This window comes from Ursus maritimus, unplaced genomic scaffold, assembly GCF_017311325.1.
Source record: "Ursus maritimus isolate PB19 unplaced genomic scaffold, ASM1731132v1 scaffold_32, whole genome shotgun sequence".
Taxonomy (NCBI): domain Eukaryota; kingdom Metazoa; phylum Chordata; class Mammalia; order Carnivora; family Ursidae; genus Ursus; species Ursus maritimus.
Window position 1 is genome coordinate 24,428,296 of NW_024425786.1, and position 26,364 is coordinate 24,454,659.

Here is a 26,364-nt window from a genome sequence, read left to right on the forward strand (position 1 = left end):
CGAGGCATTTAGTTTAGAAAAACGGTCATGAGTAGGTGCAAAGAACGATGTACCAGGACACCCATGTAGCGCTGGAATAGTGAAAACCTGAGAACAACTTCAATAGCTAATAAGGTTAAACAATTTTGTTACATTACGGTCACTATGATACAATACTATAGAACCAGAGCCCCCCTCTCGGTATTTAAGACGACCGGGCAGTTTTTCTGGCATCCAGTTAAATAAAAAAATAAACATATGGTAGGATTCGAACTGCAAACATACTACCTCCATGCACTGAAAAAGTCCACAAAGAAAGAATCACTAATGCTATTTTCCAGGATCTCTAGGTGGCAGGGCTATGGGTATTTTTCTTCATGTCCCCTATACTTTGGACATTTCTACACTGGAAATTTATTTTATAGCCAGAAAAAATAAGTGATTCAAAAAAGCAGCCTGGAAAAGTAGGAAAGGGGGGATTGGGTGAAACCACGTGCCCGCCACATGCAGGGCGGAGGAAGCGTTGGAAAGCACTCAAAGGTCCCCCAGACACACTCTGGCTGAGTGAGGAAATGCGGGATTAACTAGGGAAGGTCACAGGGAAGGTCACGTGTCATCTTAGCTCTATGAGAGTGAACGGTTGCTGCTTGTTCACAGATGTAGCCCGAGCACCTAGAACGGTGGCTGACACACGTTATCAGGGGCTCAGGACTTGCTGAAGGAAGCAATGCGCCCAGGGGACATGGGGACGGGCTGGATGTGAGTCCATGCCCCAGACCGCACACAGAGAATGGGTGCTCTAAGACCAGGGTGGGCTGGGGGGGTTGGGGGGACCCTGACTCCATGGCTTCTGGTGACCCTGTGTGGCCTTGGCAGGTATCCTGCCAGATAAAAAAGGGATAATCCTCAGATCACAGACGGAAGATCAGAAGAGGAAATGTCCGTGTCCCTCACACAGTGCCGCAGTGTGTGCGAGCTCGGTTCACGCGGGGACTCCCTCGCTCTGCGGGCACCTGCTCTGAACACGTGTGGACTAAGGAAGGGAGGGGCTTGGAGGCAGGCGGGTGGGGGGCGGGGAGGGCGGCCGCGGACTCAGTAGCAGCGCAGGCAAGCGCAGGGGCGTGGCCAGCCACTCACCTGCAACTTCTCAAAGACTTTCTTCTTGGGCTTGAGCTCTTCATCTGGTTGGCCCTTCTCGTAGCCCTTCACGAACACTCGCTCACCGGGAGCAGAGCCTGCAGGAGGGTCCAGAGGCTCAACCTTGCGGTCTACCCCCTCTCTAAGAAGACAAAGGGGACGAGGAAAGAGTGAGGCTGTGGACTGCCTGCAGCTGCCGCCAAAGCCAAGGCATTAGGGCCTTTACGGAGGGGCCCTCGACGCCAGAGGCCCAGGAGGCCCTCCGTGCTGCGCTCCCTTGCTGGATGCTACCAGGGTTGGGTTGACCAGGGCTACTCTGAAACCCTCTGTCGGGAGAGATACCAAAATCAGGGCTTTCAGGGAAGGAAGTGGGATATAACAGATACAGCAAGGCCCGAACAGCCAGTCGGAATTAGCTTTGACTCCTGGCTCCAACTCTTACTGGTAGAGAGACTTGGGCATGTGTGTGCTGCTTTGAACCTTTGATTTCTGTCTTAATAAAACTGACTTTAGGGGCGCCTGGGTGGCTCAGTCGTTCAGTGCCTGCCTTCGGCTCAGGTCACGATCCCAGGGTCCTGAGATCGAGCCCCGCATCGGGCTCCTTGCTCAACGGGGAGTCTGCTTCTCCCTCTGCCTGCTGCTCCCCTGGTCATGCTTGCATGCTTGCTCGCTTGCTCTCAAATAAATAAATAAAACCTTTATATATATATATATATACATACATACATATATAAATACATATATACATACATACATACATACATAAAACCTGACTTTAGGTAAAGTGCTTCATTCTCGGGACTTGCCCAATAACTAATTCCTTCATGCACTGTCTTTTGGACAGTGTTCCTAGGGTTCCCACCTGGCACGCGGAAGGGCATCACGTGCCCCCCCCCCTCCGGCCCCCGCTCTCACTCACAGGGAGGCGCACAGAAGCATGCCCTGGGACTCGACGCCTCTCATCTTCTGGGGTTTCAGATTGCACAGCACCACCACCAGCCGGTCCTGCAGCTCCTCCTCAGGCACAAACTGCACCAGGCCGCTCACCACAGTCCGCGGCTCGGCTTCCCCCACGTCAATCTTCTCCACGTACAGGCTGTCTGCATCGGGGTGCTGCCAGCAAGAGACGTGAGTGCCAGACAGGATCACAGCGGAATGGATCACGGACGGGGCTGGCGAGCCCGCGGACCGCTGGAGCCGCGTCTACTCCCCAGCGCAGGCTCCTAAGGGACCGCCTGGAGCAAACTCTTTCCAGGTTCCAGACAGCAGCCAGGAGAATGGGCCGGGAGGGCACATTTTACTGCCTGCCAAGAGGCAGGCTTTGAGTAACAGGAGGGGCAAGGAGTCTCCCCCAGCGGCGGAGCGGCCTGGATTGTGTGGGTGGCTGGCATCAGGGCCACATGCCGCACCAGCCTGGAGGATGGACGGCGGACAGCGCTGACCTCGCCATCTCAAACAGCGCCGGCAGCTAACTCAAAGTTGTTAGGTAGTCGGGTCTAGGCAGTGAAAAACCATGCTGGGAGAGAAAAAAAGTCCACACAATGGTCCCAGGTCACTGGTTTCATAACCTTATGTCTCTGGGAAAAAGGAAGTCCCTCTCCCTTCCCTATTTTCAGGGGTGGGTGGGATGGGACAGGGCAGGCAAAGTGGCTGATCCGAGATAAGGCCTGCAAGTAAGTCCAGACAAACTGGTAGAGACCAGAGGAGTCTATGGGACCGGATTTAATGGATAAGCAAGCTCCCTCTGACTAACATCCTCCCCCCACCCTGAGTTCCCGGCTGTGTTTGGTTGCATAAGGTCCAGAGGCAGCAAAAACTGGAATTAGGCACCTGCGTTCTGACTTGCAATATGACCTCAGGGGTGTTACTTCCCATCCCAGGCCAGGTTTCCTCCAGATGGAAACAGACAAACGTGACCCCTATCTGCCTCTCTGCGACGTGGTGAAAAGTGAGTACCTTGTCCACGCTAATGACTTTCCCCACGCGGATATCCAGCCGGGACGGGATGACCTCCTCTGGTTCTGAATTCTTGGCAGGGCCTTTGGCAACTGGTTCTGGCAATGAGAAGAACCCCGAGGGGTCAGAACTCTCCCCCCTTTGCCACGACAGGCCAACTGCTGACACCACCCAATGGGGACTCACACTCACGACCCGAGCTTAAGAGTCGTAGGCTCTCCTGAATGAGCCAGCCAGGGGCCCCCAGTTGTTATCTTCTTTAAAACAGGATCGGCAACCTTTGGGATGTGACATGCCAGATTTTCATCTATTCTCTCCCTCAGTTATCAGCTGGCGGGGAGGGAACGGGGGGACAGTATAGCTCTGCTACCTTTAGGTCTTTCCATGCGTGCTCTCCACATCCACTGACTGAGCCCGAGGGCCACACAGAACCATCCATGTCAGTATCTCAGCGTCATGGCTAAGTGCACGGCCAACCAAGGGCCAGTCAGAAGCACACAGAAAGGAACTGGCGAAGCTGAAGAGGAGCTTCCCTCAGGGGCTGCGCCGGCTCTGCCCGAGCAGCTGTGTTACCTTCACGGCCTAACCCAGCTGGGCTCTCAAGGGAAGGGTTTAGTGAGGGACCACGACGTGTCTCACACCAGTAGCCTTCGTACAACAGGATGTAATCACTGCACAGTGTCGCCCAAACCTAAACCCGGACGACTCAAGTTCCATCCCAGGAGTCAACGCGATAGGGTATTCTTGCACTTCAGACCCCCTGGCTGCTTGGGCTCTCGATTTAAGGGTAGGCGGCGCTGCTCAGTTTCTTCAGTGCCGGGGTATTAAACTTCTCCCGGATGGGATCCAGCAACTTGTTCAGGGCGACTTCAACAGAATTCTTTAGGTCTCCAGGGTGTACAACCTGCCCGGTGAAAGGAGGCACCTGACTGGGGGGCACAGGACGTCTGAGTCCGCTCAAGATAACGTGTGTGTGAGGCGTGGGCTGTTGATCCTCGGAACAGCCCTGTGACACTGACAGAGCCAAGGGGGGAAACGGGTTCAGAAAGATCATCTTTCTGGTCTGAGATTTAGGTCTCTTGACTCTGAACTCCATACTAACTTGGGGGATTTTATTTTATTAAGATTTGTTTATTTATTTATTTGAGAGAGAGAGTGCATGCAGGGCTGGGGGAGCAGAGGGAGGACAAGAGAATCTTAAGCAGACTCCAGGCCCAGCATGGAGCCCCCTGCGGGGCTCCATCTCATGACCCTGAGATCGAACCTGAATAACTTGAGGGATTTTAGAGGCTGATTTTTTTTTTTTGAGGCTGAATGTTTTTATTAGTCAAATTCTTCTAGTCCCCCCATTCATGCTTTGAGTAGAAAGAGAAGAGGTGGAGAAACAGTCATGGAGGCAAGTCGAGGAGACAGCCTGGTGGGGAGCTGAGCGAGAGAGAAGAGTGAGCGAGGGTGTTGGAGTTAGACCGGGGTTAGAGTCCCAGCTAGCTGTGTGACCCCCGGACCCGGCACTTAACCCTTCTAAGTTTGGGGTGGTTTACTTATGAACTAAAGAGAATACCTGTATCTCAGAGAGTCAGAATGAGGATTCGATCCCATAACATGGGTGAATATGGGGAGTGATGCTAGTACATGGCAGGAGCTCAGCAATTCAATTTTTCTTCTTGTGTCCTGTCACTAGTACTTTCATATCCCAAATCTGGCCTGAAAGGCTCTGCGAGATATTCTGAGGGCGTATCTCTTAGCTATGAACACCTGTAATTCCACAGTGCCTCCATTTTTGTTTGTGATGACAGTCCTTCATTTCCTTAGGAATGTTTAATTTTTAACAACAGAAAAGCTTTAGTCCGGCTCTGCCCAGTGCGGTAGCCGTTAGCCTCGTGCGGCTATTTAAATGTAAAGTACGATTCAGTTCCTCAGTTGTACTGGGCGCACACGGCCGGGGCAGCTGTGTGAGAGCAAATCCAGAACGTGTCCGCCGTCACAGAAAGCGCTACTGGCTAGTGCTGCTCCAGGCTCTTCTTTCAGATGCATTTCTTCCATCCTCGTTATTCCAACAAATGACTGTTCCCGGGGCCGAGGAGCGCCGTGTGGGTTTTGTGGCCTGCCTCAGACTGCGGATAGAGGGTTTCAGAGCAATGGCTGCGGAACGTCCAAATAATGGGCCTATAGAGCTCAGAGGTCACAGAGACCCGAACCCTCACACCATGTTGTCTGCAGGGGGCTTCTGGCCTCTGCCTGAACACCTCAGTGATGGGGGCACAAGGTCAAGGGAGGCAGCCCGGACCGTTGCCATCCGACCAAGGTCACCACACGGCTCTCCCTGATGTCGATCCGGAATGTGCCCCACTGCGGTCCCCACCCGCAGACCTGGCTTAGCCCTCTGGGGCCACAGGAAGAGATGCAACCCCTCTGCCACGAGAGTCTGTCATGTATCTGATCCCAGCCAAACACCCCCAGTTCTTTCAACTATGCTTCTGTGACAAGGGTTTGGGTCAGGTCCCTATCACAGTCACCTCCCTCTCCCCCCATCAACACAGCTCAGACTGTCCAATACACCTCATAAAATTGGGAGTCCAGGGCTGAACGCGCAACCCCAAATGTACTCAGGACAGAGGCGAACTGAATGGACTCCCTGGTTCCAGACTCCACATTTCTGACGCCTTATAGCAAGACTTCACAAACATTTCTGACAGCCCAGTCACACTGCTGATCCAACCCAGAGTCAGAGTCAATCAAAAGCCCTCACTTCCTTCCCCACACGCACCACGATCAGATCTTCCCTTTAGGACCTGGCCCTGCCTCTCACCTTTTAGACTCATGTCAGACCAAAACTACTTGCGATTCCGTACCGTGCTATTTCATCTTCCCGTGGCTTTGCACAACTTAGTCCCTCTGTTTGGATGTCGTCCCCTCCGCAAAGCTTTGCCAGCCAGCCAGGTCATCACTTCCTCCTATTTTCTCTCTGGACGGTGTATGCGTCACCACCGCACAGCCACGCAGCAATGGTACTTGTTCGCACGTCTGCCTCTCCTTCCGGACCACGAGCTTCGTGAGCATTTAGTCCTTGCCATGCCAGCCCCTACCGGGGTGCCTACCTCAGGGGCACCTAGTAACTCTTTTGTTACACTGTCTGCTGAGATCAGCAGGATCGTCTATGCTGTCCTTTCCGAGGTGTTTCTTTTTGGAACCTTGACTTTGCACCTCTCCCTGAAATGCTTCATCTTGCTGGGTTTAGTCCTTCATTCCAGGTTAAATCCTTTGCAGAGTGATTAGGACACCAATACGTGAGCTTTGTGCCATTTGCTCACCTAACCTCTGAACCACCCGAACCCTCATTGAGCATTACCCACAATACACAGCCCTGGAGAGCATCGAGCAGAAACTTGTGGTAGGTACTAGAAAGCTGGCTAGGCCAAGAAGGAGAGCTCTGCCAGAAGGAACTCAGTGGGGATTACTCCTCCTTTAGGATTACCTCATCAGCAAAGTCCTTTTCCAGGTCCAAGTAAGCGGTATAGGTTTTGTTTCCACCCCATTTCTCATCTCGAAGGATCACAAACTCTGTAAGACAAAGGATCCCTGCCAACAAACTCATCGATAATGGCAGAGTCAGCATTCCTAGGTCAAATGTTACGGATAGTTGGAGTTTTGGTTATATATTTTGAACTTCATTATATGGCATTTTATTGTTCTTAACAGAGGAGCTAACAACCCGGCTGGCATCCAAGCTCAAGGGGAAGGATCGTGCCTTACATTTCTTTCGTGCTGCTCTAATTCGGCATGCCTGGGCCCACCCTCATTTCTACAACCCCCGCCCACCCTGACATCCCGCTTAGAACCCAACCCAGTGACAATCTCATGGGCAATGAAATGTCATCCCAAGTGCAAGTGTACCCTGTTATATGAGAAGTCAGAGCACAGAATCAGGGAGGCCTGTCTCCGGAGGAAGACTCCTGACCAACCACAAGGATGATCACAGTACTAGTTTTGCTCCTTCAGCCTGGCCTCTGAGAAGCGATCAACAAGTGTCTTACCGGACTTCAGCGGGAAGAGGACATGCTTGATGAAAGACAGAACCCCATTGTTCTCCACATTCCCTGGCTCACAGAAGGCCTTCTTTAGTTTTTTCTTTACATCCTCCTTCCGGTCAAGGAGATCAATCTTGGACTCCTAGAAGCCACGGAGGAGAAGGGACCTCTTATGGCGGGAAATGAGATATGCTCAACTAATCCATGTATTTTAAGTTTTTTTAAACAGAGGTTTAAACATTAACAACTTTAACAAAGGCAGAATTAATCAGAGTCAAGAACCACTCACAATATTGTCACCTGACAAAAATCACGATTTCAATTTTCCTGTGTTCTTCCCAGGCCTATAACACACAGAATCGTTACAAACTCGTAGTTCGAGAACAAATGTCTACACTTTGCTTTTTCACTTGACACTATATCATAAGTATTTCTCAGTGGCTACCTAGTCTCTGCTCTGATTTTTATGCTGAATCATATTCCCAACGGTTAGTGACCACATAATTTCTAAACAGGTAGATCATGTTCTGATGTTTACAATTTGTATGTAATATTACAATGAACATCTCTGCAGAGGTTTTTATTGTTTTTGTTTCTGCCTTCTCTAGGATTATTTCCTTAAGCTACCCCAAACTGCCAGGCCCAAAATTATTTTCTGAAAGGGGCATACGCACTGTCACTGCCTGGAACAGTGTGTGTGCGGCTTGCTGCATGGCAACCCCCGAAACCAGGTACTGTCTAGTATCTGGAGCCATTTTCCCTTTTTAGGTAATAGGAACTGTTTCTTATTTTGCAGTGAGTAAGCTCAGGCTTCTTTGGGTTCAGTGGTTACCAAATTCTGGTCCACGTATGCCTGTGTATGAGTCATCTGGGGTGTCTTTAAAAAATGTAAATTACTGGGAAATGAATCAAAATCTCTTGAGGTTGGGCCAGGTATTTGTAATTTTTTTTTTTTAAATCAGAGAGAGAGCGAGCGAGCACAAGCAGGGGGAGTGGCAGACAGAGGGAGAAGCAGGCTCCCCGTGGAGCAGGGAGCCTAACATGGGGCTCGATCCCAGGACCTGGAGATCATGACCTGAGCCGAAGGCAGACGCTTAACCAGCGGCTCAGCCACCCAGGCGTCCCGGTATTTGTATTTTTAAAAAGCTGAGTGATTCTGATGCAGTCATGCTCAGGAGCTGCTGCCACCACCGATTCCCAGGGCTCGGATACGGCAAATGTCACTAAATACGGTGAGGGATATGCTGTTCTGTCAGAGAAATAACTGATACACGGAGCACTGTAACACAGAGAAAAGTGACTATTTTATATATTCCTTCAAAAATAATAACAGTTTCCATGCATATATTTACTGATCTCTGATCAAAGACTGAAAAGTCAGATTTAAAGAACTAGGTGAACACCCACACATGACTTCAGTCAGAATCACCTAGCAGAGTTTGAAAGAAAATACAGATTCCTGATGTTCCCCAGAACCACTTTATCAGAATTTCTAAGAATAGAGTCTAATCAACGCTTTTTCTTTTCTTTTTTTTAATTCCCTACGTGGTTCTGAAGCGCAGCTGTGTTTGGGAACCGAGAACTCAACCTTTCACGTCTGTGGGTTTCACTATGTCCTCCGTTCTGTACCCTTAGTGACCAAAACAAAAGTGTACCTTTCCTAAGCAGGACTTTTCACTGTGCAAAGACATTGTATTGATTACATTAGTCACATCAAGCATCACCCTTAGAATCAAGATGCTTTACGGTGAAATGCAACCCTAGCCTCTTAACCCCATGAGGGAGGCTGAATTTGATCACAGTTCTGGGAATGAAGAAATTACTTTTGCTTGTGTTTTATCAGCCACAGTAAAACTGTTAAGATTATGAAGGGATCCCATCAGGACTGCTTCTGGGTCCTTCAATACTCAGGAACCACTGAAATTAACTGGATGCCTTCAGGCTCCTTGGAACTCAAATCTACAAGAATTCTAGTTAGCTAGGTGACTCTTCTTTTGAGTCCTCAGCCTCTTCATCTCTTGCTGAAGATTTCTAACCTCAAGTCAGAGCTGGCAAACCTACCTCTTCTGAGGAGCTCATTTTACTGCCAGTTAATCCTGGAACCATGGGATTCATCAGATGGACCCGTTTTGAGTAGCCAAGTGCAGGGAGGTACTGAGGGGTTAGAAAGAAACACACAAAGCGTTAGTATTAACTCCCCCTCCGTGCCCCATCTCAGCTAGTTTCAGGTGTACGATTTACATGATTCTACACTTCATACGTCACCCAGTGCTCGGTACAACAAGCACACTCCTTAATCCCCCACCCCCGACCCACCTCCCCTCTGGTAACCATCAGTTTGTTTCTATAGTTAAGAGTCTGTTTCTTGGTTTGCTGCTCTCTCTTTTTCCCCCTTTGTTCATTTGTTTTGTTTCTTAGATTCCACATGAGTGAAATCATATGGTATTTGTCTTTCTCTGACTGATTTATTTCTTTTCTTTTTTTTTTTTTTTAAAGATTTTATTTATGTATTTGACAGACAGAGACAGAGAGCACAGCAGGGGGAGTAGCAGACAGAGGGAGGAGAAGCAGGCTTCCCACTGAGCAGGGAGCCCAACCACGCAGGGCTCCATCCCAGGACCCCAGGATCATGACCTGAGCCGAAGGCAGACGCTTCACCGACTAAGCCACCCAGGCGCCCCAGACTGACTTCTTTCACTTAGCATAATACACTCTAGCTCCATCCATGTCATTGCAAATGGCAAGATTTCATTTTTTGTGGGGGCTGAGTAATACTCTGTTGTGTTGAATACACAACCTTTTGATGGTGTATACAAAAAAAAAAAAGTGTTTTTTTTTCTCAACTGCTTTTCTATTAGTATTAATTACACTGTGATTTTTACATTACACTGGATCTGCCCTGCCACCATAAACAACTATAAAAGCTGGAAATATATAAAGTAACCATTTGCAGGCATTCAAGAGCAATCAGTGTAGGACTACAACGCTTGGCAGAAGGGAAAGCAGAGGTGACCCCACACTCACCCTGGCTTTCTCCTTGAGGGCACTTTTTCCAAACCAGGTGCTGAGAAAAAGAGAAGAGCTGTCTGACAAAGCAGGAGAGACAGAGACTGGGTTTCAGTGCTGCCAGGAGGCTAGGATTTGGGAAGGGTTTTAGAGTGAAGTGAGCCCTGCACCCCCAAATCTAAGTCAAAATTCCCTCCTGGTTTATGAGCTGACTCGTAGCTGTGTGTGCATACAGAGAGACGCCAGAAGCCTAGCAGAAAACAGGTGCTGGGAGGCTGGAGACCTGCACAGAGATTCTGGACACTGGACAGTGCTGGGGAGACAGTTTGAAGCTCAAGTCCACTCAGAGTAGAGAGGTCTTTGTGAACACCCTGAGATTTGAGTTTGAGACCCCAAGGTCATATCCCAGGAATAAGGACAACATCATAGAAGGAAGGGTTTTGGCTCAGGTCATGATCTCAGGGTCATGGGATCAAGCCCTGGGTCTGGCTACACGCTCTGCACCAAGCCAAGTCCGCTTGTCCCTCTCACTCCCCCCTGTTCCTCCCCGTGTGATCTCTCTCTCAAATAAAGAAATTAAAAAAATCTTTTTTTTAAGATTTTATTTATTTGTCAGAGAGAGAGAGTGTGTGCGCACAAGCAGGGGAGAGGCAGGCAAAGGGAGAAGCAGGCTCCCCGCCAAGTAAGGAACCCAACAAGGGGCTCCATCCCAGGACGCTGGGATCATGACCTGAGCTGAAGGCAGACGCTTAACCGACTGAGCTACGCAGGTGTCCCAGGAAATAAAATCTTTATTAAAAACAAAACCAAAAACTACATAAAAACCATTCTTAGAGTTTGTGAGTCACACAAAAACAAGCCATGGGTCATATCTCTGCTAGAATAATAAAAGCAGATTCAACTAAAAAGTTAACAGAGGAGATAAAATAGAATAATATGAAATACTTAATCGAAAATTTACATTGTAAGCATTCTTCTTTCATTAAATATACCCAAAAACCACTAAGCCAGTCCAAGAAAGATAAACACTACATGATTTCATTCATATGTGGAATTTAAGAAACAAAACAAACTGGCAAAGGGCCAAAAAAAGGAAAGAGAGACAAACCAAGAAACGGGACTCAGCTACAGAGAACAAACTGATGGTTACCAGAAGCGAGGGGGGTGAGGGGATGGGGGAAATAGGGGGTGGGGATTAAGGAGCACACTTGTATAGAACTGGTGAACCAGTATATTGCACACCCGAAACTAATATAACACTGTATGTTAACTATACTGGAAATAAAATTAAAAACGTAATAAAAAATACATCCAAAAACCATTTAAAAATATAAATATTCCACTGAGAGGAGTTATCATTACATATATCATAACATAACAATCTCTTGCCATTGGATGTGAGTTTATTTCTAGATTTTTTTTTAAAGATTTTATTTTTTAAGTAATCTCTACACCCAATGTGGGGCTTGAACTCACAACCCTGAGATTCAGAGTTGCATGCTCTACCGACTCAACCAGCGAGGCATCCCTATTTCTAGATTTTACCTGTATTTATTTATTTTTTTAAAGATTTTTTATTTATTTATTTGACAGAGAGAGACAGCCAGCAAGAGAGGGAACACAAGCAGGAGGAGTGGGAGAGGAAGAAGCAGGCTCCCAGCGGAGGAGCCTGATGTGGGGCTCGATCCCAGAATGCCAGGATCACACCCTGAGCCAAAGGCAGATGCTTAACGACTGAGCCACCCAGGCGCCCCTAGATTTTACCTTTAAATTGATAATGTGATAGATACTTTCATGCATAACTGAAGTTGCACTTTTAAAATTATTTCCTTAGCACTAATTTGTATAATTACTAGCGCAAACTACCCTCCTGGAAATTTATATTTCCACTAACAGTGTTTTCTCCATATCCTTGCCAAGATGAGGTTTTGAGAAACTTTCAAAAAAACAACCATTTCTCAATAGCCCTTTCCAACTTACTCAAGTTCTTTCCCAAAAAGAACTATTACGGGTTTGCTCTGATTTCCTCCTTTAAACACCGGTGAGCCTCATCTCAGAGATGAGCGGTTTATGTAAGATCCAGAGCAATATGGACCGAACGCTCTGGGAAAGACCCGTAGTTGACTGATGGTCCCTTTCCCTAGAAACTGTGTTATTAGGAAAGAAGCAAATCCAACAGCTCTGGGGGCAGCTTCCTGGGGGCAGCAAGAGCACGGGCTTCCGAGTCAGACAGCTGTGTAATTTCTGCACAGTCACTAACTGTGTGATAATGGACAACTTTCTTTCTCTTTAGTTTTCCCGTCTACAAAACAGGGAGAATAATACCCGCCATACAATATAGTTATGAGTGGTGGGACTGGCATATTCAATAAACCTTAACTGCATATCTGAGGCACAAAAGAAAAAAAGATAGGAAAGAGAAACACCGACCTTCTCTGCAAAGGTAAAAATCTTTCTCTGATCAACACCTCCAAACTGGGCATCTACTTTCAAATACTCTTCATCCAAGGCCTGTGGGGGAAACAAAACAAACACATGAGCGTAAACTCCTACTGTATTTCTTCTATACGGATCTGAGAAATCAGAAACTTTTGAAAATCACCAGATTTTTTCAGAAAGTAGAAGCCAAGAGGCAAATAAAGCAGCATCCAGCCTCCCTCTTGGCCTCAAGAGCTGCATAAACGTGCTGAGTGCCTGTGGTGAACAGCACTCCGTGAGGATGGCATGGGGGGGAAAGTAAGAGCCTCTGCCTTTGGGAAGCTCACAGTAGATGGGGAAGGGAGGAAAAAAGGAGAAGACACACCACAGTCGGGTGAAAGGTACCCACTGAGTAGGGCAGCCTGTGACAAATGTCAAATAATGGCATAACAGGGGCGCCTGGGTGGCTCAGTCAGTTAAGAGTCTGCCTTGAGCTCAGGTCATGATCCCGGGGTCCTGGGACCCAGTACTGCATCAGGCCGCTGCTCAGCGGGGAGTCTGCTTCTCCCTCTCTTGCTCTGTCAAATAAATAAAATCTTTAAAAAAAAAAAAAAAGAAGGCATAAGAAGAAAGTGCTGCGAGAGCTCAGAAACAAAAGGCAAGACTTTCTGATTTTGTCACTTTCTACCTGCCCGGCCTAGTGCCAGCCCTGAGGATGCAGAGCTGAATTGGACCCAGACTCGGCCTACAAGAAGCTAATTACACAGCTGAAAAGAGAGACATATAAACAGATAATTTCAGTGCAGTGTGCGAAGGGCTCCTCGAGATGTGCGTTTAAGGAACAGTGCTAACACAAAGAAAGAAATGCTTATCTCTAGCAGGTCAGACAGGTGGCAGTGAAGGCTTCCTGGAATCAGACTGTGGGCTGACCTTGGTTTTGAAGAATATATAGATGTTTTTCACCATGTAGAGGAAACAGATGTCAGAAGGCAGAGAGGTGTGAAATGTTTAGGGAAATTATGAGTGATTTAGTTTGCAAAAGCACAAACCTCAACGGATGTAGGAAGTGGTTAGTGATGGCATCAGAGAAGTAAGGATCCTGACCATCACGCTGGGGTGCCTAGCATCATCCTGGCCCACACTGTAGAAAGATCACACCAGTAAGAGGGCAGGGCACAGAGTGGAGCCCTTTGGACTGGAGACAATGAAAACAGCGAGGAGGCTGCCGTGAGAGTCCGGGTAAGAAATGATGCTGAGCCAGGTCAGTGGGGATGCAGAGAAGAACACATTTAAGAGATCTTAAAAGTAGCAGTGATAAGATTTCATGTCTAAATGAATGAAAGGAAGAGGAAGGAGGAGAGCAAGAGAAAGGTGAGCAAGCAAGAATAATCTAGAACAGCACGGTCCACTAGTATATTCTGGAATGATGAATATGTTCTATGTCTGTGCTATCCAATAGGTTAGCCACTAGCTACATGTAGCTTCTGAGCACCTGAAACAGATCCAATGTGACTGAAACCTAAAAATTTTAATTTTAATTATTTTTAATGGCTGCATATGACCACAACTAGAGGAGAGGCTACCATAGGGGACAGTACAGATCTAGAATGCCTCCAGGCTTAACTGTAGAAAGCTCTTTTGGAAGTGATAAGGGAAGACTTGATAGTCTTATACCATTTATTTTTTTTAAAGATTTTATTTATTTATTTATTTGAGAGGAAGAGAGTGCACGTAAACGGGAGGAGGAGCAAAGGGACAGGGACAAGCAGACTCCTTGCTGAGTGTGGAGCCCGACACGGGGCTCAAACCCATGACCCACAGATCATGACTTGAGCCAAAATCAAGAGCTGGATGCTCAACCAACCGAGTCACCCAGGCGCCCCCTTATATCAAACACTATAAAGAGGGGTGCCTGGGTGGCTCAGTTTGGGGTTCAAATCTTGGTTTCGGCTCAGGTCATGACCTCGGGGTCATGAGATAGAGCCCTCGTTGGGCTCTGCGCTCAGTGGGGAGTCTGCTTGAGGATTCCCTCCCCCTCTCTCTCTGCCCGTGTCCCCCACTTGCATGTGTGCACGCTCTCTCTCTCAAATAAATGAATTATATATACACACACACCCACACACAAAGAAAAAGTTAGGTCTATTACCATTTTTGTCCCATCTTTCTGAGCTAGTAACCAGTACTAACAACTCAGTTTGAATTTTTCTTTTCCTTGCTCATACAAATACACACACGATATACGATGTGCTTTGCTTAACCGAAAATAGGATCATGCCTAAAATTTATTTTGTTTTATTTATTTTATTTTATTTTTTAAAGATTTTATTTATTTATGTGATAGAGAGACAGCCAGCGAGAGAGGGAACACAGCAGGGGAGTGGGAGAGGAAGAAGCAGGCTCCCAGTGGAGGAGCCCGATGTGGGACTCGATCCCGGAACGCCGGGATCACGCCCTGAGCCGAAGGCAGACGCTTAACGACTGCGCTACCCAGGCACCCCTATTTTGTTTTATTTTTTTAAAGATTTATTTTATGGGGCCCCTGGGCGGTTCTGTTGGTTAAGTGTCTGCCTTCGGCTCAAGTCATGATCCTAGGGTCTTGGGATCGAGACCCCAGTCAGGCTCCCTGCTCCCGGGGATCCTGCTTCTCCCACTCCCTCTGCCTGAGGCTCCTCCAGCTTGTGTTCTCTCACTCTCTCTGTCAAATAAAATCTTAAAAAATAAATAAAATAAAATAAAGATTTATTTGTTTTAGAGAGAGTGCGCGTGCATGTGTGCACGGTGGGGGGGAGGGGCAGAGAGGGAGAATCTCAAGCGGACTCCCCACTGAGTGTGGAGCCGGACGCAGGGCTTGATCTCACAACCTTGAGATCATGACCTGAACGGAAATCAAGAGCTGGCTGCTTAACCGACTGAGCCACCCAGGTGCCCTGCCTGAAATTTGTTTTTACATATCACTCTGAAATTTTCTTCACTGAAGAGATCAAGATCCACATAAAGAGGGTATGTGACACTGCAAAGCATCCTCTGGCAGGACGGCCTCCATGTGTGTAGCATACTCTGCAGACATGAAAAACAAACCCGTTTGCTAGGTATGTGTAAAAAGCTTAGTCCTCAGGCCATTTTCGGCCAATAGTCACATCCAGGGTACCTTTGCACAGAAGACTTAGGGTGTGGTCTGTGGTTATGATCTGTAAATAACTGGTGTGAATACCCATGTACACCTATGTAAATAGAGCTGTTAACTGAAATGCACTTTATAAGAAAATATATAAAATCTGGGGGCACCTGGCTGGCTCAGTCAGTGGAGGGTGCAGCTCTTAATCTCAGGGTCGTGAGTTCAAACCCCGCACTGGGCATAGAGATTACTTAAAAAAAAAAAAAAAGAAAGAAAGAAAGAAAAAGAAAGAGAAAATACAAAATCTGCACATTTATGAATTATAATTTGTAAGCTTATTATAAATTACGATTTATATTATTTATTATAAATTATAAATTAAATTTATTACTGATTTATACATTTAAAAAAGCAGATGACTGAGATGAGCAGTGTTCAAAAGGGCAGACAGATGGGGGAGGACCTAGAGCTGAGGAAGGCAAAGGCTTGCAAGAAAGGGGAGGGGAGGGGGACAGGAAGGCAGGCACGCAGCAGTGAAGGAATGGCCGGCCGGCAAGTACCTGGGCTTCACTGGGGCTGAGTGACCAGCAGTTAGAAAGAGCGCCAGGCGGTCCCTGGGCAACCCCGCCCCTCCCGAGTACCTGTAATCCAGGGTACAGCAGACCGCTCAGCAGAGGGTGCTCCACCTGCTTCACCACCTCGGCCCCAGCTTTCTTGGCGTCGTGCTGTGTGACCACGGACGAGAGTCTGTACACGTCTAGTGTGTACTCTCTGGAGAGGAGAGGAAGCAGGGACGGCGGTGAGACTGGGCCCAGGCTACACTTTGATCCTGAAGCGCTTTAATTTCCTCTCCCAATCTTAAGACATTCCAAGAGAGCTCTGACGCCTGGTACCTTCTAAAAGGTGGCTGGTTCTTCCTCTTATACAAAATACCACTTTAGTTTTATGTCTTCCCTTTATTTATTTTTTAAAGATTTGATTTATTTGAGAGAGAGAGAGCATGAGCTGGGTTGGGGGGGAGAGGGAGAAGCAGACTCCCTGCTGAGCAGAGAGCCCAACTTGGGGCTCCATCCCAGGACCCCCAGATCATGGCCTGAGCCCAAGGCAGGCGCTTAAGCGACTGAGCCACCCAGGCATCCCTATGTCTTTTCTTTTTAAAGACAGCTTCAATTAATCTTCTTCACTTATCTCTTGAAATACTGCTTGTTTGCCATTCCCTTCCATTCTCTTCTTTTGGAATGCCTGTTAAATAAACGTCAGAATTCGCTCATCTATCTTCCATGGTTTTTTGTTTTTTAATTGAAATACATGGAAGTAATAAACAACAATATAAGGAGCAGTGTACCCATCACTCAGTTTAAGAAAAAGGACTTTAAAAAGAAAAAAAAAGAAAAAGAAAAAGGACTTAATTACTTCTGAACTCCTGTGCTCTAACCCCCCGCCACAATCCTCTACCACTTCCTCTTCCTCCAGACTAACTACTGTCCTGAACTTTTGAGTTTCTTTCCAGTTTTACATATTATATTTGTATCTATAAACAATGTGTCATAAATATTCTTATGTGTGTATCCTGGTATACAAATGCAAGTTCCTTTATATATGCCTAGCAGTAGAATTTCCGGATCGTGGGGAGTTTGCATCTTGAGCGTTGGTTGGATAATTATGCCAAACTATTTTCCAAGTAGGCTTTTATCAATTTTATTACCTAATATTGTTATTATTTTAACTTTACTAATTTGGTAAGCATGAGTGGTTTCTTACTGAAGTTTTTTTTTTTTTTTAAGATTTTATTTATTTATTTGACAGAGATAGAGACAGCCAGCGAGAGAGGGAACACAAGCAGGGGGAGTGGGAGAGGAAGAAGCAGGCTCTTAGCGGAGGAGCCTGATGCGGGGCTCGATCCCATAACGCCGGGATCACGCCCTGAACCGAAGGCAGACGCTTAACCGCTGTGCCACCCAGGCGCCCCTCTTACTGAAGTTTTAATCTAAATTTCTTAGAATAACCACGGAGGTTAATTTTCATTTATTTATTGGTCATTTGATTTCTTCTGTGAAATGCCTATTTGTCTTTTTCTACTGAACTGACTCATTTTTTTGACAGTTGACTCTGTAGTTTTTGACAAAGAATATAGGATATTAATCCTTGCCAGAGATATATGTTTTCAATACTTTCTCCCAGTTGGTGGCTTGTCTTTTTACTTTATTTTACTTTTGATGTACTGAAGGTCTTAATTTTAATTTGAATTCATCAATCTTCTCCTGTGATTTGTGCTTTTGGTGTGTTTTGTTGAATTTTCCTTGCCCTGAGATTATAAGACAGTTTTATTTATATACGGTCTTTTAAATGTTTAATAGTTTGGCCTTTACTGTTAAATCTTTAATCCACCTGGAATGGAGGGATCATTTTTCCCCCATATGGATAACTAATTGTCTTTGTACCACTTTTTCTTAAAAAGTTTATCCTTTCTCTGCTGATCTGCAATGCTGGCTCTGTCATAAATTAAGTTTCCATATTTATGAGGCTCTATTTCTGAATTCTCTATTCTGTGTCAGTGGTTAATTCTCTCACCCCATGCTACATAAATGACAAAGGATTTGCTATACAGAATACATAAGGAACTCCAAAAAAAAAAAAAAAAAGGGCTAATGGCATAGATACTTCACAGACGAGGATACATAAATGACCAATAAAAACATGAAAACAATTTTTTTTAGATCAAGATTTTCAGGTATTTTACTCTTTTTTTTTTTCTAAAGATTTTATTTTTATTTATTTGACAGAGATAGAGACAGCCAGCGAGAGAGGGAACACAAGCAGGGGGAGTGGGAGAGGAAGAAGCAGGCTCATAGTGGAGGATCCTGATGTGGGGCTCGATCCCATAACACCGGGATCACGCCCTGAGCGGAAGGCAGAGCTTAACCGCTGTGCCACCCAGGCGCCCCTCAGATATTTTACTCTTATACTTGAATTAGGTAGTTCAGGTGGGCACAAGTTTTTAGGTTGCAGACTGTTTTCTTTGGAATTTTATTTTTTCTTTTAAAGATTTTACTTTTAAGTAATCTCTATACCCAACATGGGGCTCAAACCTACCACCCCGATATCAGCAGACCAAGCCAGCCAGGCACCCCTCCTCCAGAAGTTTAAAGGCTTTGCTTCATCACCCTTCGGTTTTCAGTGTTCCTTTTGAGAAACGCAAAGCTATTTGATTCCTGAAATTTTGTATGTGACATATATAAATATACATAAATAAATAATAAACATATAAATAATAATAATAAAATAATAAAATAAAATTTAAAAAATAAAATAAATAATAATAAATAAATAAAAATATATAAAGGAAAAAAATATAATATAATATATATATTTATAATATATATATATATTTTTCTCTTTTTCTGTTCTTAGTGTTGTGAAATTTCAAGATAGTGCACTGAAGCATGGGTTTATTTTCATCCAGTGTGCCAGGCATTTAGCGGGCCCTTTCCCTCTGGACGCTCATCTACTTGTTCTATAAATTCTTTCATTGATGACTTCCTTCCCTCTGATTCTTTGTTCCCTTTTTCAGAACACTTATTATTCAAACATTGGACCTCCTAGTCTAGTATTCTAATTTTCTTAGCTTTTTTTTTCCCCCCACCGTGCTCTGTGAGGCCAGAGAAACTAAAGTTCAATCCCATATAATTCAACAAGGTCTTTCGAGGTGTTAGTAGTCTTAGCGTTCTATGAATTGTTTTACAGATTACAAAATGCACTTTTTGCATTTTTAAAAAATATTTAACATCTCCGAAATCTAGGTAAGTCTTTTAAACACTAGCATATTAGAGACTAATCAGCAGTATTTTTAATGACATCTTAGATTAGGTGAAACACAGTATCTTGGTCTTTTTTTTTTAAAGATTTTATTTTTAAGTAACCTCTACACGGAACGTGGGGCTCGAACTTACAACCCCGAGATCAAAAGTTGCATGTTCTCTTGAGTGAGCCAGCCAGGCGCCCCTGAAATAAAATATCTTTGTATTCCCACTTTCGTTTGGTTTCTGGCCACTGAGTACTCTTGACTAATTTGTCAACTGACTGATCTGAAGCATTCAGGACGTTTCAAAAAATATTTTACCCAGCATTTTTAGTTGTTTTCAGTAGTAAGGCCGGTCAGAGTACCCAGTGTGCCAGACTGTTGGAAGCCAACGTCCTCATCCACGTCTCAAACACTCCAGTTTTTCTGTCCATCTCTATGTGCTGCAATCTGGGTGAATCTCAGTACGATCTCTCAAACCTCTAGTTTTCTCTTCAACTTTATTCAGTCTAGAGTTGATGCCGTCTATTGAAGCCTGGTTTGTGGAGTTTTTTTGGTTTTTGTTTCAAAGTTTATGTATAATCTCTACACCCAACGTGCGGCTCGAACTCACAACCTTGAAATCAAGAGTCATGAGCTCTTCCGACTAAGCCAGCCCGGTGCCCCTGTGGGGTTGTTTTGGTTTGGTTTGGTTTGGCTTTAATGACTGATTTTTACATTTCCACATTCTCTAAATGATTCTTTTTATTTCTATATATTCATGTTTCATTTCTGCCTCTGTTTTATCGTTTCTTTTTTAAAATGGATGCTATTTCTTGGCATGTTAGGACTTAACATCTTTTTGGTAATATCGTGGATATAACACTCATAAATGGTGGACAGCCTGGTTGAATTCTTCATATACATACAGTCAAGTCTCCATAGACCTGAAGCTTGACAAAGTCCCTAAAGACCCAGGCAGGTGACTAATAGTGCCCCTACTCCTTGGCTCTACTTTCCTTGAGGGGTAGATATGGGAATGGGAAAAGGGTAAAAGCCCTACTTTAAACTCTAGCTTTAAGCAGTAAGCCTGGTTTGTCCCCACTGTCCACTTCCTGACTGGAGCCCAGCAAAGCTGTAACTTCAGACCGACTCACCAATTTGCATTTCAATTCTGTTTTCTTACCGTAGAAATGTTTAGCTTGTCTTTGAATCTGTCTATGTCCTCTGGTTTTTAATGTTTTTATCTATCATCGCTGTTGCTTGGAACAGAGGGGGTGCATCAAAGCGTATACTTACCAAGCCATCTTCCTTTGAAGTCACTTTTGTATATACAAAAAGATCAAGTGACTTTGAAGCAAGGTAGCTTTATTTATGTATCTTATCTTCCCAAACCCCAAATTCTGCTCAATTGTGGAAGAATAAAAAACTTCCCTGAGTCATTCACTGTTACAATCCTAGTACCTAGAACAGAGTCTGACATACAGTAAGAACTCAGTAAGTGTTTGCATGACTCACTCCCTCATCTGCCTCTGGTCTCAGTCTAATGTCTTCTTATCATAGAGGTCTTTTCTAGCCACCCTATTTAAATAGAAACCCCCTACTCCCCAAGAACTTTCTCCCCTGCCTGCCTGCTACGTAGCACCTATCACCATCCGACACACTATATATATATTACTTTTTCATTTGTTTCCTCTGACTGTATTTCCTTGCTAAAATGGAAGCCCCATTAGGATGGGGATTTTTGTCTTAGTATATTTTTGTATACTCAGGACCCAGAACAGTGCTTACCATCTAATAAGTGCTCTGTAAATATATGTAGAACAAACGTAAAAACAAATGGAATTGTAGGCACTCTACCGAGGCTGAGGATTCAAACATCTGTTTACATAAGAAAGTTACGTGCCTTATCTAAAACTCTAAATGTCAAGAGTGAGGAATGCTAAAGAAAACTACAATTGGGGCGCCTGGGTGGCTCAGTCAGTTAAGTGTCCAGCTCTTGGTACTGGCTCAGGTCAAGATCTCGGGGTCCTGGGATCAATCCTGCATTAGGCCCTGCTCTCAACGCAGAGTCTGCTTGTCCCTCCCTCTCTCTCTGTTCCTCCTCCAACTCGCTCTTTCTCGCTCAAATAAATAAAATCTTAAAAAAAAAAAAGGAAAGAAAATTATGATCAATGAAGTAAAAAGAGAAATGAACTTGTAAGCAAGAGATCTGGGTTCACATCCTGGCTCTTCTACTTACAGCAAGTACGAACTTGTGAAGGTTACAGCTGAATCTGTTTCCTTTTCTGTGAAGTAGGGCACAGCAACGCTTAGCTTACAAAGTTGTTCTACGGGTGCAAATGCAAAAGTGACCAGTAGAATGATACATGGTCTGAGGTTTTAAGAATCAAAAAATGTAGAGACTATGAGGCAGCATGGAGGAATTACTTAGGAAATTACTGAAGTTAAAAAAATTAGGACACAAAATCATATCTATGCTAATATTACAAATATGAATAAAACTGATAAAGATATGAAGCAATAAAAATTGTTGGGGAGGGGACACCTGGGTGGCTCAGTCAGTTGGGCGTCTGCCTTCGGCTTGGGTCATGATCCCAGGGTGCTGGGATTGAGCCCCACATCGGCCTCCTTGCTCAGCAGGGAGCCTGCTTCTTCCTCTCCCCCTGCCTCTGCTTGCTCTCAAATAAATAAATAAAATCTTTAAAAAAAAAAATTGTTGGGGAGGTGAGAAACAAGTGAAATATTTTTCTTTCACCTTTCTTTAATCATTATTTGCTGAGGCTGGAAAGAAAAAGGGAAGCTGAATTGTTGATCATTAGTCTCCCATATGCTGTGAGCTCTCAAAGGCCAAGGACTTTGTTTTGGTTACATTCATATCTCCAGCAAAATGGACAGTACACAGGCATTAAGTACATTTTTGAGGGATGACTTAAAAGCACAAAGAGTATAAATTTTTTAATGGCCTCTAATCCAAATTCAAAGAGTGCCTGGACTCCACAGACCTGTAATTAGCTAGAAGCAGGAGAGCCACAAGGAGGGCAGATGATCTAGAACTTACTTGCTGAGCTGGTAATCAGTGCCTTTGACGAACTTGAGCTTTTCCAGGGGTACACCAATGCTCTCCAGCATTGCCTTGATCACATTCTCATAGTAGTTGGTTCGGAGTTCTAGAAGTTCCCATGGAGCTTTCATGTTATCCAGGTATGCGTGAAGGTCCGCAAACAGAATCGTTACCTGGACATAAGAGATAAAGGACCACCAAAATGTGTATTTCGTCCAAGTACCTCCAAATCCCCCTCTCTGCCCTGCCCTTATTAAATCTCTTTTTTGGCCATTCCCTAAGGAACTGCTTGGTTTATGAAACATTACTTCTTACCTCACATCCTGCTTTTAGGAAGTCCGCAATCTTAGACATAGGCACGAAGTAAGCCACGTGTGGCTTGCCTGTGGTTGCTGTTCCCCAGTAAACTTTAAGTTCCCGCTCCTTGAGTATCTCCTTCAGCTTCTCTTCCCCCAGAACCTCCTGTTGTGGAAGCAGAAGAGCTGGTTTAATGCTGGTGCCCCACCTTGCTCATCCTTTACCCTGTGACAAGGAAAACAAAAGCACGTGTCACCGGGGGCCCAAGCCCAGAGCCAGCAGGGAGGTCCAGCCATGCTCTGAGTGCTGAATGAGAGCCAACCTAAGTTGATGCTGTTGCTAGTACCACTCCAGTGAAATGCCACTGACGTTAGGGAACGGGACACGTCCCTAACCTGCATCTTCCCCTCCGTCTACTCTAACTCACGTTCCTTACTTTCAGAGCCAACTTCTTGAAATAGTTGTCTCTTCTGGTCTTTATTCCTCAGCTCCCATTCCAGCTGAATTCCACACAGCATCACACCACTGAAAATGCTCTGGCTAAGATCACGGATGACTCCCAATGTTGCTAAATTCAACGAAAATTTTTTTATTCTTCACTCCATTCCTGAAACACTCCTCTTTTTTAGGTCCTCCACTTTATTTTTTTAGTTTTCCTCCTACTTCTCTGGCTGCTGGCTCAGATTTCTTTGCAGCTGTTCTTCTTGCTAATCGTTAAATATTAGCAATCCTTGCAGCCCTCTCTCTTCTCTTCTTACTCTACATTCTCCCTAGCAGACCCTTTAAAGATGCTTCAATTACTACTTATGAGCTAGTAACTACCAAATCTCCTGCTCACACCCATATATGGAACAGCGTACTTCTTATCAACCCAGTTAATTCAAACTCAACGTGTTCAAAATCAACCTCGTGCTCTCACCTTCCCGCCTCACTCCCCACCCATCTTTGTCGCTTATAGTTTCACCCCAGTGCAGTAAATGGTACTATCATTCACCAAGTTGCCTAAGTTACCCCAGAGCTCCTAAATCCTCCTTCTTCTCTCTGCCTCCATACCACCACCCTAGTCTAAGCCACCATCAGATCACTACTAGGCTACCAGAACTGCTACAATAGCCTTCTACCAGGACTCCTGTGTCTATCCTTTCTCTCTCCAGCCCATGTTCCAGAAGGTAGCCAGAGAGATCTCTAAAACGCAAAATCTGATTAACTCATTCACCTATTTAATACTTTCATGGTTTCCTTTTTTTTTTTTTTTTTAAAGATTTTATTTATTTATTCGACAGAGATAGAGACAGCCAGCGAGAGAGGGAACACAAGCAGGAGGAGTGGGAGAGGAAGAAGCAGGCTCACAGCGGAGGAGCCCGATGTGGGGCTCGATCCCATAACGCCGGGATCACGCCCTGAGCCGAAGGCAGAGGCTCAACCACTGTGCCACCCAGGTGCCCCTCATGGTTTCCTTTTGCCCGAAGATAATATTAGACAAATCCTTAAAGGTCAGTATGCTGTTAATAAAAGAGATTTTAGTGATTCTTCCAAGTGATGGTTTGGGGAGGCAGTTAGAAGCCATGAAAGACAAAAACTGTTTTGCTGGTTTGAATCATCTATTAGCAAGACTTATTAAAATCCTCTGTTTCAAGGTAGCTGGCGGCTGGATCCTGTACTCTCCAAGCCCCTGACAATTTGGTGCTTGGGAGAGTTCTTGCCACCCAAGGAAAGGTCATATCACTTACCCTTTAAAACCTGAGTGAGTCAACGCCATTAGCTTTGTGTATCCTTATTTTGTGGAAAGAGACTAGGAAGCATGCAAAAATTACTGATTAAGATCAAGTTGTGAGTGGAAAGAACCCAAATGTCCACCAACTGTTGAATGGAGAAACAAATGTGATATACCATATAATCATGAGTATTTTTCAGCTATAGTAAGGAATAAAGTTCTGATGAGTGTGACAACATGGATGAACCTTGAAAACATGCTAAGTGAAAAAAATGAGACATAAAAAGCCACATATTACATGATTCCATTCATATGAAATGTCCAGAATAGGCAAATAAAGACAGCAAATAGATTAGTGTTTCCCTAGGGCTGCTGGGAGGGGGGAAATAGGCAGTGACTGCCAATGGGTACAGGTTTTATTTTGGTGATGAAAATGTTCTGGAATCAGTGGTGTTAATTATACAATCTTGTGACTATACTAAAACCCACCAAAATGTACACTTTAAAAGGATGGATTTTTTTGGTATGTGAATTGTATTTCAAAAAAAGATTAAAAAAACAAGCTGTGGCCCAACCAATGTATCACTGCTCTTAGAATAAACTTCACTTTTAAACACAGCCTGCAAGGCCTTCATGACCTGGTCACCACTTACCCCTTCTCAACAAACAAGTAAAATATATGGTATGTCAGATGGTGATAAGTTCAACAATGGAAAAAGCTAGAACAAGGGATGAGACAATTCTGGTGGCAGAATTGGTGGGTCTGTTATTTAAATAAAGTCGTCAGGAAAGGCCTCCCCATAATGTGACAATAGTCAGAGGCCTGAAGGAGGCAAGGAAATGAGAAATGTATTTATTGAATGTTTGATCTGCACTTTGCTCACTCTACTCCAGCCAAATCAGCCTCCCCTCTGAACCAGTGTTCTTTCTCCCCTCTGGGTCTTGACCTGGCTTCCTTCTACCCAAAATGCCCCCTACCCATTCTTCTTCTGGTTAACTTCTACTCCTGCAGTTCCTGGAAACAGCAGGAACAGATGTGGAGTAAAGTGATTTGCATCATCAAGGCGCAGTTTAGAGGTCACTTAGCCTTCCCCGACACTCCCCCAGCCCTCTCCCCTAAATTCCTTCCAAAGCTCCACGAATAGTACTTTACAGTACTTGTTTCAAACTGTAACTAAGTTTTTGAATTATGGGTCATTCTTAACGTCTGATTTCCTCAAGACAAGCCCTGGGAGGGCAGGGCCCTGACGTATCCTCGGTGCTTAGCACCGCGCCTGGCACATAATAGGGTGGGTGGGGTGGGAGTCCTGGATTCAAAGCTGGACTCAGCACAAGGTAACTGTACACAGGAGGTGAGCCCACTGTCATTTCTGTGCGACCCAGATAACTACTGCTTGACTGACTGGCCGACCGACAACTAGCAGCGAGGGCTGTAGTCTCTCTGAGCTGCCTCGGCGCGGAGTCCCCCAACCCCACACACTTAGGACCCGGTAGTGAGGCTCAGGGTCACTGGACCTCGAGCCCCCAGTCCCCAACAGCGCATTTCCAACCCTGAGGCCCGACCTGCAGGTTCCGGGTGATAAGGTGCAGCTTCTCTTCAGGGCTCGGAGCGTCCCCCATGGCTCCGTCGCCCCTATCTCCCGCGCTCAGCCCGGCACTGCGCCGCTTCCTCGGTCGCCGCCGCCGCCGCGAGCCGGGAACTGTCACGCGGGCCGAGTTAGGTTGCATCAGCTGAGCTCGTCGCTCTGCTTCCTCGGCCTGAACCCTTAGCCTAAGAGCGGACAGAAAAGAGTCCGGAGCAACTGAGAGTCGAGCGGGTCGATGAGACGAGAAAGGGGCGGAGCCAGTAGGCAGGCTAGGCGGTGCGGAGGG

General features: G+C 45.5%; 2 protein-coding genes across 6 annotated transcripts in view; one reads left to right on the top strand and one right to left on the bottom strand.

Annotated features, from left to right (window-relative positions):
* YARS1 (tyrosyl-tRNA synthetase 1) overlaps nt 1-26,264 on the bottom strand; it is a 27,238-nt gene extending 974 nt beyond the window's left edge. Inside the window, 12 exon segments of the mRNA XM_040619205.1 lie at nt 1,117-1,258; nt 2,036-2,229; nt 3,073-3,170; nt 3,823-3,976; nt 6,548-6,633; nt 7,107-7,242; nt 9,162-9,254; nt 12,537-12,617; nt 16,281-16,410; nt 22,479-22,654; nt 22,797-22,943; nt 26,056-26,264. Of these exon segments, the coding sequence (XP_040475139.1) occupies nt 1,117-1,258; nt 2,036-2,229; nt 3,073-3,170; nt 3,823-3,976; nt 6,548-6,633; nt 7,107-7,242; nt 9,162-9,254; nt 12,537-12,617; nt 16,281-16,410; nt 22,479-22,654; nt 22,797-22,943; nt 26,056-26,220 (1,602 nt within the window). The 5' untranslated portion in view covers nt 26,221-26,264.
* Nucleotides 13,570-26,364, top strand: part of LOC103666431 (S100P binding protein) — a 47,340-nt gene continuing 34,545 nt past the window's right edge. Inside the window, exons 1-2 of one of the 5 annotated variants that reach the window (XM_040619198.1) lie at nt 13,579-13,763; nt 24,062-24,271. The gene's annotated coding sequence lies outside the window, so the exon portion shown is untranslated. Of the gene's footprint in view, nt 13,786-24,061; nt 24,272-26,364 lie in introns of all 5 variants that reach the window. The other 4 variants (XM_040619199.1, XM_040619203.1, XM_008694452.2 and 1 more) reach the window with 4 other exon arrangements.